The sequence below is a fragment of the Podarcis filfolensis genome (assembly GCF_964270895.1).
Source record: "Podarcis filfolensis genome assembly, chromosome: 8".
Lineage (NCBI taxonomy): Eukaryota > Metazoa > Chordata > Lepidosauria > Squamata > Lacertidae > Podarcis > Podarcis filfolensis.
In genome coordinates, this window is record NC_139611.1 from 21,389,887 (window position 1) to 21,404,892 (window position 15,006).

The 15,006-nt window shown below is 42.2% G+C and overlaps 1 protein-coding gene across 6 annotated transcripts in view; it reads right to left on the reverse strand.

The window, feature by feature from the left end:
• Positions 1-12,486, reverse strand: part of MORN1 (MORN repeat containing 1) — a 128,487-nt gene extending 116,001 nt beyond the window's left edge. For 2 of the 6 annotated variants that reach the window (XM_083628731.1, XM_083628732.1), the window contains exons 1-6: positions 12,161-12,285; positions 9,535-9,606; positions 8,670-8,768; positions 5,298-5,408; positions 2,809-2,899; positions 2,036-2,123 (exon numbers count right to left, since the gene is read on the reverse strand). In XM_083628731.1, the coding sequence (XP_083484857.1) occupies positions 2,036-2,123; positions 2,809-2,899; positions 5,298-5,408; positions 8,670-8,768; positions 9,535-9,606; positions 12,161-12,218 (519 nt within the window). In that variant the 5' untranslated portion in view covers positions 12,219-12,285. Of the gene's footprint in view, positions 1-2,035; positions 2,124-2,808; positions 2,900-5,297; positions 5,409-8,669; positions 8,769-9,534; positions 9,607-12,160 lie in introns of all 6 variants that reach the window. The other 4 variants (XM_083628730.1, XM_083628734.1, XM_083628729.1 and 1 more) reach the window with 3 other exon arrangements.
• Between the last annotated feature and the right edge of the window lie 2,520 nt (positions 12,487-15,006).

The window sequence follows — 15,006 nt, forward strand, 5'->3', positions numbered from 1 at the left end:
TAAAATCAGTGGCTAAAATCTGTGCAGTTTTGAAAGGTTCTGTTTGCCATCCTTGATTCAAAATGGCATCCATTGATTAAGTCTTGATGAAGAAACATTACACACTGCATTATGAGGGGAAGAAGATATTTTTCAAATCTAATTAAGACAATGGGATTGACATTGAGTATTATAAAGTACACCACTATCACCATGCTAGCTCAAAAATTAGAATCTGGAAAGATAATAATATGTTTAGATATAAAGATGTTGTGCAGGACAATATTTTAACATTTGTTGTCATGAGGAAAAGTAATAATAATTCATCACCTCCTTTGATATGAACACTTTCAAGTTAGAGCAGTGATAACAGGTATCAAAACTGTTCTAAGCTCATCTCACCGGGCTACATTTCTCCAGTTATAATAAATAAAATAAAAAATAATTAGCCAGAGTTCTGTTGCCAATGTGAAAGAAAAGAAGGCAGCTCCCCTCATATTTGTAGGCAATATCCAAAAGCCAAAAAACAACCACCCCTAACCTATTGGAAAATGATTAGTAAAAATATGAAGAAGATAATGGGATATGTTACTCTTTATAGTGTTCTTATTTATGATATTATTTAGATGGGTTTGTTAGAGGTGAATATAGAGAGTTGGCTGCTTATATGATAATGCAGCCAGAATTGTATATGCAAAAACAAGTAAACAGAAGTCACAAACACTACCTTTGATAAAGGACTGGCCTGATAAATTATGGGATTGTGCTGTGATGACAAAATTAACATATTAAGATTGAAACTTGTTAACTAAAACAAACAAGCAAACGAACAAGATTTAAAGAGAACAACAAATTTATGACTCTTTGAAATAGAGGACTGCCCTCCATAAAATAGGACAAATGTTACCTCTCTTTTTAGAAAAATATTGGAATGGTTAGGGTATTTGCAATCTGTTGCAGTAGTCAGAGAAAGGTGTCACCCATGAAGCAAGAATGCCCTCAAATGCCTTCCATAGAGCTCACAGAGTTCCCTTCCTTCTGCTCAAATTAGGCTTGAAAGAACCATTCTATTGTAGCCAGTAATATAGATTGTGGCGTGTTCTTAGTATGTGGCAAGCTGCCTGTTCTGCAAACCAGCTGAGCAAGAAAAATGTGGATTTCAGAAGATTTTAAACTGCACCAACTACCATTAAGATTATATCTGCTTAGCTACAAATACACTAGGCTAGCTTCATGTGAGACAATCTCTGAACACATCTGACATCTTAACAGACAGATAATCAGCAGGTGCCCATTTTTTAATTTCCGACATTATTATGCATGAATGGCCTTTCTGCATGCTCTGAGCAATGCAACAGGACAAGCCATGTGTTGTAATGGATACCAGATATTCAGAAAAGTGAGGTGAGGCAGAGTGCGGGGGGTGGGGAGGTATCTTAAAAAGAAAGAGGAAAAAGACCTAAGAAACTGCTAAGGGCAGCAATCCCACCAAAATATGCAATAAAGAGATTTATACAATATGTAAGCCTGCCAAAGGGCAGCAAGATCACACTGGTGTTCCAAACAGGCAATATTTAGATCTAGAAAACTATGAAAATACAATTCAAATTTTAAAATAAATTATCCGGGCTGAAACTTTTAGAGAACAAACTCAGTTAGGTTATTCAGCTATTTAAAAAAGACACCCACTGATTTAAAAAGTATGCAGTCTGAAGCCAGCAGCACTGACTGGATGAGAAGATGTGGTAGAATGCTCAGATGCTGAGGGAATTTAAGAGAGCTGCAGTCCAACTTCTGTGAGGGAAGAAAAAGTTAGAAGTCTGGCTGGTGGTAAAAACCTGCACAAGAACAAGCTGAGGACAGGGATGAGGTTCAAGAATGTAGGGAAGCTTTGGAACAGGGAGCAATAGGTAAGGAGGCTCAGTGCTACTTTCTTGTAAGAAATCTCACAGTACAGATGCCCCTATAAACCATACAAAGGGCCCTGTAGGCCGCCTAATGAAACCAGAGGGCCAGAAAGATCTCATTATTGTATGGATTCTCATGACGCTCTTACCTCGTATACAGTTCCATTGGCACAGTGAAGCATTCCGTGACCTTGTCTCTGGTCCAGGATCCAGTCTCCTTCAAATTCATCCCCATTTCTAAAAACAAATAAGAAGGTGAAAATTCTCAGGTTGCTTGTACAACCATTGAGAATTCAAGAAATAAATACTTACTCCAAGATGACCAAGAGAGAAAAAAGTAGCTGGCTCAGAAATGCTGCTGGGTAAGTTTGAAATTTAACGGGTAATTTATTTATTTATATCCTTCCCATCTACTAAAAGTATCCATAGCAGCATGCAACATAATAATGATGGAAGGCACTCTACGCCACTGAGGCAACTTGAGCCTCAGGCGACAATAATGAATCCAGAGTACCTCCACGCAATTTTAATTACAGGTGCTTATAACTTAATGTTTGTTTCACTGTTTCTTATAGTTGTAAACTGCTAAGAAGCCTATTTCTGGCATTAAATGGTATATAAAATAAAATTTTGATTGGGCACTCCCACTGCTATTTTTCTTAATGGTGCACCATAACCACTTACGCAAAATTGACATCACAAATGGTTTTGTTTATGCTTCTGCATCCTCCTTGGGCTGTCTGCCAACTGGTACTATTGTTGCCTACTCTGCTTGACTTTGCTTCAGGTATGAATGAATCCCTGACACAGTCCATGATATGATTTGTTGGTGCTGCTTTTTGAATTGACACTCGGTAGTTTCAAGCTAAACCTGAAAACAACATCCAATTAAGAAAAACAGAAAAGGGGGGGGGGGACTTACTTGAAGATCATTTTCCCTCCTCCATGTTTTTTGTTGCTATGGAAGCTTCCTTGATATATTTGTCCATCCTTGTCAGTCAGTAACCCGTGGCCTGAAAAGAGGAGGAAAATTGTAGCAAAAAATGGAAGAAGACTTCCATCTACCAACCAAGAGCAAACCAGAAATGTGCTTCCTAATTTCAATGTTTCTTTGTCATGTCCAAAGCAGAGCCCTCACCTCTTCCCATTCCACCCCAAGACCAAATACATAAGCTCATGACTTGGGGATAGAGCTTCTAGCCATAATAATGTTTCTTCCTCCACCATTGGGATAATATGCCTCTGAATACCAGCTGCTGGGAATCACAGGTGGAGAGAACTGTCGTACTCAGTTCTGGTTTCTGGGCTTTACTTTGGGGCACCTGGTTGGCCACTGTAAGAAAAGGATGCTGAACCAGATGGGCTACTGGTCTGGTCCAGAAGAGGTCTTCTTATGTTCCTATTGCATATCTGAACATGGCGAATGGAGGGATATTTTCAAGTTCCACACCTGATTGTGCAAGTAAGTGTGGAGGATAGGAAACACAAGTCCCTGGGGCATTGCACAATGTCCAAAGTGACTCCTAACTTCACTCAAATGCACTTCCAATCAGTCCCTTGAATTAAAGGTGCTTCTGTGCAAACAGAAAGCACTTCCATTCATGCAAACCCACCCTGTCCAGATTTTCACCAATGCCATCCAAAGCACTGCAGTCCTTCAAAGGGTGCTACTGAAAGCTGCAGAACCCTCCAGAACAGTACGGGATGTGACATGAGGGGTATAGCCAAAAATCTGAGGGGTGGTGGTGGTGGTGCTTGCATAAGTGGAAGTACTTTAAACTAATGCAAAAGCACATTGGCATATAAACCAGTGCTTCTGATTAAACTGGAGCCTTAATCTAAATCCCAAGACTCTAGGCTGGCACAATATATTTTCGGGCCTGAAGCAGGGAATTCAAATGCCACCCCTTACAGCCCACCAGTTAACATGAAATCACACGGGGCAAAAATTCATTAGGAAATGTCTATGTGCAAGAGCAGCTCTTATCCTTTCAGCGGGAATTATATCAGAAAATGTACTGGTGCATTTGATCTAACACAGGGATGGGGGACCTTTGACCCTCCAGATGCATTTGGGCTCCACCTCCTGTTGGCCCCACCCAGCATGGTCCATAGTCTGGGATGATAGGAGCTGCAGTCCAGCAACACCTGGAAGGCCACAGGTTACCTATCCTTGGCCCTGTGTCAACTTTTTAAAATTGCATGTAAATAAACTCACAATATGGAGTTGGATGTGTGTGTACTGCTAAGCCCTGCCCTCTCTGGCATGTCACTCTGCAGACCTTTTACAAGTGTAAGGGCAAACGTGTGAAGCGGGGACTCTCCTCTTTTTACTGAGGCTCCCCACACAATTCACAACCTTTCAGACCTCTGCCCTCAAATTTGCAGAGGGCCGTAATATCGATGAGCTGGAGCAGGTGGGATCTGGAAGTACCACTGCTCTCCTTCACTTAGGACATATATCTTACCTATTCCTTATAAGTGATGGTGGTATCATTTTAGAAACAGTAAGGACTCAGCTACATTAGTAAATAAACAGCAATTTGAATGCGCTATAAACATGTAACACCAGATGGTGCCAGAGAGCAGGAGTTTATAAAACACCATTTTCCATAGGGATTTTTTTCTTTTGTTATAATGATCTGATTTCTGACTTATTTATAGAGTCCCGTTGCCCCCCCCCCCCGCCCCCGTGTTTAGATCCACGCTAAGTTATTTTCTCCAAACTAAAATGGAATATCAGTACACTATAGTTACTGTGCAGGAAGGATCATACCTCGATGGTTCAGCACCTGTATTGCATGCAGAAGGTCGTAGGTTCAATCCCTGCATCTCCAGGTAAGGCTCAGAAACAACCATGTCCAGAGAGCTGCTCCCAGTGTGGACAATACTGAACTAGTCAGACAGCAGCAGCTTCCTGTCTTAAGGGAAGGGTGCTGGCTGAATATTAGAACGTTTGTTTTGCATGGGGGAGGTCCCAGGTTCAGTTATTGGCATCTCCAGGTAGGGCTGAGAGAGACTCCTGTGGAGAGCCACCACCAGCCAATGTAGACCATGTGTGGGGAGACTTTGGGTCTCCAGATGTTGCTGAACTACAATGTCCATCATATCTGGCCACTAACCATGCTAGTTAGGGTTGATGGGAGCTGTAGTTCAACAATATCTGGAGGGTCAAATGTTCCCCACACCTAGTATACACAGTACTGAGTTAAGATGGGTCAGTGGTATGATTCTGTATAAGGCAGCTCTCTATGTACTTGCATACAAATAAAAAGAACACTTGGGTGGAGATAAAGAAATCTGCTTATCTCCCATTATCCTATTTTTAATGATGTTCCAAATATGCAACCTGGTGTGTGTAAGAGGGGAAATTTCCTAGTTCCATGGCCTCAACCCTGTCTTTGAGCTTACCTTCTCGCATTCCATAGGAGAACTCCCCTTCATATTTTCCACCATCTGCATAGCGAATGACTCCATGCCCGTGCAGCTCTCCAAAGAGGAACTGGCCAGAATAAGTATTCCCTTGAATCAAATATATGATAAAGTAAAACACAGGGAGGAAATTGCTCTGGCAAATGCGACTTAATAATCCTTGGTGTTCCAATAAAGATTTTGACCGTTCTGTTCTTGATACAAGACATTACAAGTGAATAATTACCAACTGCTTTTTATTACCAGGGCAGCTTAATCAAGAACAAAGGAAGTCTTCATTGGGTCTTTATCTTACAAACTAATGGAATCGTAATCCGTATTCCTTTAGGTCTTTAACACCAAGGTATCTTAAAATGACATTAGTGCCATATTAAAAAAAAAGAAAATAAAAGATTCGTAGTATGTTCTTTATGGTTAAGGGATGGGTAAGAAGTACTTTAATTTCATAGTCAACTTAACAGCTTTTTGATGGCAGACAGTCATTCAAACCATTCATTAAAGAGAGCAGGAATGAAGTAGCACTATGAATACAATTAGTGCCATGGTCCTAAGTCCCCTTGGACTAAGTGAGACTTACTTCAGAGTAAACCTGCTCAGGCCTTGCATGCTTGAGCCAGTGCATACCTTACCAGCTTTCTATAAACAAAAGCATTTCAAAACAAGAATAAATGAAATTTGAAACTAAAACTGAAATTGATAAAGGGTGGTTGAATAAGCAGGATTTGCATTGCATCTCTGAAACTATGGATGGCGGAAGAAGAAGAAGCCACCTGCAATTTTGCAAGAAATGTGAATGCAGTTACATGTTTACACACAGGCAGCACATTAATCTCTACACAGAAGCACCTGCCTCCATGAATTTTGCAATATGTGAAGCATGTGAAATAAGCAGGCTGCAATGAAGAAAGAATGACGCCCCCCCCCCCGTATTTATACCTATACACAGGCATAAGAGGATGTTTAGATTGCAGGCAATAAGCTTTGGTGACAAGGAGGAATGAAGTAACCTGAAGCCTAATTCAATAAAAGAGTCCATTGGCAAGAGATTCTTATGAGACCATAATAAAACAAACAAAATCTTAGAAAAGGGCTGTAGCTCAGGGGTAGAGCATCTCCCTTCCATGGAGAAGGTCCCAGGTTCAATCCCTGGCACCTCAAGTTAATAGGACTTCAGAGAGGAGGAGATGTGAAAGACAAAATACGTAGAATAAAAAAGCAACAGAACAAAAATTTCTGAAAGAAGCCATCCAACAAGATGAATGATAATAAAAAGATGAATAAAAAAGATGAATGTTATCCAGCCGCCCTGGAAAGTGGATGTTACAATTATGTAGCTAGGAGTGAGTGGATGGAAGTAGTTTTATACCCAGCAGGACACTTGCCTGCTCTGGTTTAAAATAGGGCCCCTCTCAGGAGAGAGATGGGAGAGGAATATTAGATGGTCTAGTGGGTGTTGCATCATGAGTCCATTAGTGTTTCAGAGATGGGAAGAGTAGGGCACATTTGTATGCTTGGCAGTAACCTTTTGTATGTGAGTTACAATAGTGCAGAGTATGAGCAGTTGCTTGACAGATATAATGTATAATATAAGCTGCCTTGCAATGCTCTCTGACTTTATTTATGTTGCTATTATGTTTAGGCATATGGAGATTGTTCATGTATGTTTTTTTGTTTTGTTTTTTATATAAATCATTTGACATGGTTTTTATTGCACTTATTTGTGTATACATAAATATTTATATATTCTTATCTACTGTAAACTGCTTCAGATAGTAAAAAGACTACAAATGGAAATAATAAACAAATAAGCAAACAAACAGATGATGAGCAGCAAAAACAGGCCATAAATCACAGAAGTGAGCTGTCTAGCTTTCTTAAGCAGGTAAGCAGAAGAGCTTATTTATTACATTTATATCCCAGCCTTTTCTCCAAGGAGTACATGGTTCACCCCTCAGTTAACCCCTATAACGACCCTGTGAGGTAGGTAAAGAGGCGTGACTAGTCCATGGTCACCCAGTTAGATTCATGACCGAGTGGGGATTTGAACCATGATCTTCCAAGTCCTAGTCCAACACTCTAACCAGTATACCACACTGGCTTCCTGGAGTACTTCTGCAATGGGGCAGGCTATATAAATTAAGCAGGTAAATTAAAAATGGGGAAAGCAAAATATCGCTTAGAGAAGAATCTGAAATATTTTCCTTGAAGTTTGAATTTGTTTTATTCTGGATTGTTTTATTCGATGTTTTGTAAACTGCTTTGAGATTTTTGCTTTAAAATATAAAGTGGTATAGAAATAAAATGAACAAAAACAAAGTTCATTGATTAAAAATGAATGCCTAGACATTACAGTGGTACCTTAGGTTACATACGCTTCAGGTTAAAGACTCCGCTAACCCAGAAATATTGCTTCAGGTTAAGAACTTTGCTTCAGGATGAGAACAGAAATCGGGCTCCGGCGATGCGGCAGCAGCAGGAGGCCCCATTAGCTAAAGTGGTGCTTAAGGTTAAGAACAGTTTCAGGTTAAGTACGGACCTCCGGAACGAATTAAGTACTTAACCTGAGGTACCACTGTACAGTAATACCTCCGCGAATGTCCGCCTTGTCTAGCGTCCATTCCGGCGAACGTCTGCTGCAAACCTGGAAGGACCGGAATGGGTTACTTCCAGGTTTGCCACTTGCACATGTGCAGGAGTGCTAAATCATGTTTTGTGCATGCGCAGAAGTACAAACCACTCCGCACGCATGCGCTGACGCGGCACTTTGCCCTGTGTCCTTTTTGGCTAGCAGCCGGGGCTCTGGAATTGCTCTCGGCCACAAAACGAGGTACGACTGTATGTTGTGGCGACCATAACCCACGTTGAAGGTGACATTTGGCAATTAGCTTATATATCTGAGTTTCTAACACTGATACCATGGTACAATCTAGATTAAAAACCCAAAGCCTGAGCAAAGAGGAATGTCTTAGACTAGCACCTAAAAGCTGACAATGTTAGCATCAAGCGTGTTTTCCTAGGGAAAGCATAATTGTCCCATACTCTCGCCCCCTCATTCTTTTGGACTTCATGGCAATCCTCTTTTCCTAGCCTCCTGGGTTGTTAGTTTTCTAAGCCCTCACTTAAGCCACTCCCCGTTTATCTAAGGCCTTCTTCTGCTTACCTTGTCCTTTGCTCTCTAGGACCTGGGGAGTTTAGCCAGAGGCCATTAGGATGAAAGCATCTCAGTCAATGACAAAGCATCAACATTTAAGAACAGAACTGTTTCGCCAATTTGAGTCAAAGGCTCTTCTGACTGATACAAAATCCCTGAATGTATTACAATGTACAGAGAACGTACCACAAAAAACCCACCTGTAGATGCCCAGTATCTGAGTCCGTTGCCCTTAATTTCTCCATCTACGAACTCGCCTTCATAATAACTTCCATCTTTAAACAGCAATTTCCCGTGACCTGGAAAAATTTAAAAAAACTGAAAGGTCTCAGCAACAACCAGAAACTGCCTGTTTTAAGGAATTCAGTGGATTGGAGACAGGGGGAAATAGGTAAGATAATCAAATTAGACAAGGAGATGGGCAGTAAAATACTGCACATATCTAATCATTTTTTAAAAAAATGGATAGGGATGGAGCTGATTATTTGGAGAGCAAGCAAGGGAGAGCCAGCCAGAGCAGCAACTTTTAAAAGCAGCAACTTTGAACAACTTTACTAGCAATCTCCTGATACCCTATGACAGGAGAAGTAATTCTTAAGCTTTAACTCTCTTCTCAACTATTGAACCCTTGCTGCTGTGCTGCAGCTCGGTGCAACGTGGCAAGGGGGAGATGGTTGTACAGCTGCAGTGCCACCAGCAGGTAGCGCAGTGGTGGTGAGTGCCCCACTGGTGGTGGTGTGACAGAGCAGGGGGCACTTCCTGTTTTGCCTCAAGTGGCAAAATGGGTCATACCACCCCTGATCTCAGGATCCCAGAATTTACAGCTGACAGTTTTGAGGAAAGGCAGGCAAAGACCCACAGCCCACGTGGGGCTTGCTAGCTCGGGGAGGAGTAGATGACAGTCACATGCCTCATCAAGTGTCCTGACCAGGACACACTGAATGGGAGCACTCCAAACCACAACATTTTGTTGCAGGTCCCGCTTTGTGCTACTTAATAACACCTCTTGCAAGCTGGAATGATACCAACCTCACAATGGCAGAGGACAAAGTTTGTTTCCCTTACCATGTTTTCTCCCTTGCTTCCACTCTCCTTCATACTGGAAGAAAGAATTAGGGTAAACGTAAACTCCATAACCTGAAAGGAAGAAATGCAGAAGTATAAGATGTCCAAAAACAGCAGAAGCAATTGAAATGAGGATCTTAAATACTTAAAATAAAAACAAAGCAACCCACTTTCAATATATACAATAAAAATTGTCATAAGTTTCCTCTATGCATTGAAGAAAAATTCATACAGTTTTGAGACTCATTTAAAGATTATTTGCTGTTCTTTGCCCTTAGCAACTGGCATTCAGACACTGACCCTACACATGGAGAGTCTAGTTAAGCTGCCATGGCTAATAACCATAGACATGATTTCCTCTAATTCTTTTTTAAAAATAACTAAGTGACCATTTGTGACAGCAAATGATGTAAGTTAGCTACAGAAGTGGATAAGAAAATTATTTTTGCCAATCCTGAACCTGCTCAATGGATCTAGTTTTTTAAAAGGCTCTTTGTCTTAGAAGAAAATAAATAAGGGTTTGTATACAGAATGTCTCAGGTTCAATCCCCAGCATCTCCAGCTAACAGAATTTCAGGGGACAAGTAATGAGAAAGCCCTTTCTCTGCCTGAGATGCCGGAGAGCGGCTGCCAGTAAGAGTAGATTGGGTATTGAGCTAGATCAAGGTGACTATTTCAGGCTGAAGGTCACTTGGTCACCCCTCTGGGGGGCTGCATGGCAAGAACTGCAATTCTCAAGGCTGCTTTCCAAAATACATTCCCAGCAGCTGTTCTACAGGATTTTAAAACTTTTGCAACTTGCAACTTACACACATTTAATGTGTGCAGTCAGCTTTACACGTTTGAATATATATATATTAAAAAGATGGTGGGCATCCAGGAAAAAAGACTTTGGCAATCCCACCCACCATTGAACCCAGTATATTTTGACTATACGCGATTTTGGCTTCACACACTATCCCCTGAATCTAGATTCAGGTAAGTAGCTGTGTTGGTCTGACACAGTCGAAATAAATAACTAAAATGTTCAGTAGCACCTTAGAGACCAACTAAGTATGTTCTGGGTATAAGCGTTCATGTGCATGGTATCTGAAGAAGTGTGCATGCACACGAAAGCTTATACGCAGAACATACTTAGCTGATCTCTAAGGCGCCACTTAACATTTTTATTTATTTATCCCCTAAATGTAACTCTCAAGTACGTTGAAATCACCTTCATTACTATTTAATTCAGTAAAATATATTATTTTAAATGGGGAAATGTAGGGGCAGCTTAAAGGGCCACAAAAAAAGTCTTCTGGTATCAAAGTTTCACAGCGGGGAACCTAGTCTAAGCTGTGTTTGACTGACTTTGGTGCAAGATTTCCATCATTTACACTCTAGTCACTGCCCACCGCATATCACTGTTTACAGCTCCATGGACGCTGGGGCTCTTGGTTGTTTTACTGATGTGTAGTTTTGAGATGTTTATTTCAGTTACACTACTTAAAACGTATAACTGTTATTCTCATAGGCAATAGTATAGTTTGGGTTTGAATGTGTAATCTATACTGCATTTCATTAATTGATTCTTTTTTCGATGCCATTTGTAAATCACTTAGGGTTTCCTGTTGAAATACGAAGCAGTATAAAAACTTAAGTAAATCAATAAAACTGGCCAGGTTGTTCTCCCTCTAACTGTGAGGCCCATAGTTTCCAAGCTGATTGCCAAGGCCAGAGCATGCTGACCCCCTAGTACAAGGCCAAGCGCATCAGCTGGAGCAGAGTGCTCTTTGGGGCAGGAAGGAACAGAAACAAGCTCCCTATAGCTTCTCTTTATCTGGCCATATAAACAAAAAAATAAACAACAACAACTTTATTAGAAAATGTAATTATTACATTTACAGTGGTACCTCGGGTTACATACGTTTCAGGTTACAGACTCCGCTAATGCAGAAATAGTACCTTGGGTTAAGAACTTTGCTTCAGGATGAGAACAGAAATCGTGCTCCGTGCTCTTTAGCTCCATTAGCTAAAGTGGTGCTTCAGGTTAAGAACGGACCTCTGGAACGAACTAAGTACTTAACCCAAGGTACCACTGTACATTACCAAGGGGCTCAAGGTGGCATATATCAACCTCTCTGTCCACAACAACCCTGTGAGGTAGGCTTAGGCTGAGGGACTGACTTGACTCACTCAAGGCTACCCAGTGAACTTCCTAGCAGCTGAGTAGGGATTGGAACCCTGCTCTCCCATGTCCTAATCTGTGTGTGCGTGTGCGTTTGTGTGTAAAAGTAGCAAATAATAATATTATAATAATTTTTTGTTTATACCCGGCCCATCTGGCTGAGTTTCCCCAGCCACTCGGCTTCCAATCAAGTGTTAAAAACAATACAGCATTAAATATTAAAAACTTCCCTAAACTTCCCTAAATGTGGGTGATAACGTTCTCTATGTGGCTCTTGTCACCTGATAGACTGCTTCTGTCCATGGAGGTTCGATTTAGTAGTCACAGCTCATGACTATTAAAAAAAAAAAACAGGCAATGCGGCCCCCTCCCCCCCCCCCCAATATTTCTTCTCATTTAAATCCCTCACGTTAACAGTCCTTCTGGGGCAAGCTATCTATTCCTCCCGCCGCCGCTCACCGTCCCGACGCAGCTCTTTCACCTCCCCACAGTAAGATCCAGGCCTGGAGGCCGCCATGTTTCCATCTCCCTCGAGGACGCTACACCTTAGTAACAGATCCCTATCTCTGATTGGCTGTCCGGTTGCTAGGGGGAGGGGGATTCCTCTTCCTGGCGGGGCGTGGAGTGCGCGTTTGCTCAATGCGCGCGCGTTAAAGTGTAACGCGGGGTGTAGTTCGTGTTCCCTGCTCAACCTGAATCTCCTGCTTGAGCTCAGTGCGAGGCTTTGGGTGCCGCACGTGCTTACCTGAGGGAAAGTCCCGTTGAATGCAATAGTGGGGGCTTGTTTCCGAGCACCGGATAGGCCTGTAAAATGCATTTCCTGCGCAAAATAGACCCGTCCGTCTTTATAGCCATTCCGGTTTTAACCTGCAACGCTGCAAACAATTATGCTGCAATTCTAACCCTGGCAAAATCTTAAAAGGGAGTTCCAGATGTTGATGACTAGCAGGTTTATTATGGTGGAAACTTAGTTAACTCGGGTCCCTAAGTCCTGCAATCGTATGCACGTTTTCGGAGATCAAGTCTTGTTGAATTTAATGAGACTTATTTGTAAACATGTTTTGGATCACATCTTTAACAGGTAGAGAGGTGACCCACTTGGTGTTGGTTGCAACGTAGCTACTTAATATTTTGTGACGTCTAAATAACACCACCACCACCCTCAGGTCAGAGTGTGATGTTGCAATGTGCATCAACATCTAATGATTATTACTTATAAGAACAAAAATAAACAACTATAAATCTCAGTCAGGACATGACCCCCTTGTAGGTCTCGACCCAGCTATAGAAGGTTGGTGTTGCTAGGTATTTTGGGGTTGATCAACGTGTAATCATTACCACACCGACAGGTTGCACCGCCTGTCTAACGCCGTGTTTTACAAACGAGGAGTTATGAGAGGTCTCTACCCCGAGGGAATTATGATGGTGATCAAGCTTGTCATCGCAACAACCCCGTGAGCAGTTTTTCAAGCCATACCAAATATATGAAGTGGAGAAGAAGAGCAGAGCCACTGATTCACTTCAACAACTGTGTTTACACTGACCTTCAGGGCTACATTGAGTACAGAGTTGAGGTTTGTGCCTGTTAGCACTAGTAACAGATTGGTTATTTGTCAAGTCGGGGTTGTGTAGCACCATGCACGGTACAATTATATAGCTGAGAATTAGTAGTACAGTAGAGTTTTTTGTATCGTCCCTCCCCACAGGGCGACAACTTGTTCTGGTACAGAGTGGACCCCTCCCAGGTGAGAGAGAGGAAAGGAGCAACTGGGTGGCCTAACGGGTATGAGGACATAAAGCCATTAGTGTTTCAGAAATGGGGAGAGTTACAGGTAGGTACGGTAGCTGTGTTGGCCTGCCGTAGTCCAAACAAACAAACAAACAAAATCCTTCCAGTAGCACCTTAGAGACCAACTAAGTTTGTTATTGGTATGAGCTTGCGTGTGCATGCACACTTCTTCAGATACCAGTATCTGAAGAAAGTATCTGAAGAAGTGTGCATGCACATGCAAGCTCATACCAATAACAAACTTAGTTGGTCTCTAAGGTGCTACTGTTGTCTTTGTCCATGGAGTTTTCTTGGCAGGGATACTGGAGTGGCTTGCTGGTTCCTGCTCCAGGTGGATCACGTTTGGTCAAAACTCTCCACTATGACCTGTCCATCTTGGGTGGCCCTGCACAGCATAGCTCATAGCTTCTCTGAGTTATGGAGTGCCTGGCGTACTCTGGTTCATGGGGTCATGAAGAGTCGGACATGACCAAACGACTAAACAACAACAAGAAGGTGCTACTGGAAGGATTTTTTTTTATTTTGTTTCGAGAAATGGGGAGAGTCTCTCATCTGTGTCTGCTTGGCAGTGATCTTATCTGTGTCGTAGGACTGTTGAGTGTGAGGACAGAGTCACACCATAGGCTTTTAGGCATATAATGTGGGTGGCAGACTTCACTGCCTTTTGGATGCCAGTCACCATTTTGCATCAAGGTGGTGGGCCGAAACAGGACTTCGGCATAATTTCACATGGTTTGGGACATAGGTTTGCATGCCTCTTGTGATATCATTGCCAAACTTAGCATGAGGGTTCCTGAGGTGGGGGCAGCAGCCTTCATCTATGGTTGGATGCCAGCCGCCACACTGAATCAAAATGGCAGACCAAAACATGACTTTGGTGTGACTTTAACAGGTTGAAGCTCACAAATAGCTCTTAAAATATTGCTGTCTTTTCCCCCTATGAATTTCTGGGCATTTCCTCTTAGTATATGCAACAACTGATTTATGCACATCCAATTGACATGTCCCTGCTCATGCCCACATCATGGCAACCGGAAAATGGCTGGAAAAGGGGGTGGAACAGTGGGGGCAAAATGGGGCAGAACAGGACACAACGTGGTGGAGTGGGCTTATGTGTACTTCACTGTTGCACGCAAGGGCCAGGAGCGGAACTGCCATGCAAAACGGTTGCTACGTGCATAGTGGATAAGACCTAGAGGAGCAGGGGTGGATTCGGGTTATATGGCGCATTGAGCGAGGATAAAATCCCCCCACCCCAAAAAAAATAATTTCTTGCTTTCACAATAATTCCTTTTGGTGCTGTTGCTCCCCCCCCCCTCAGTAGGTACCTGTATAAATATAGGTTTTCAGTGGGTTTTATAGGGGTACCCAAGGGTACGCAGTACCGGCACCCCACCTCCCTCATGTTAAAAGTGTGGCACTTACTGTAATAACTTTAGGGCGAGTACCAGCAACCTTTCCCCCCCTAAAAAAATAAAGCACTGGAATACCAGAAATTCCTATTTCGCCTTGAAAG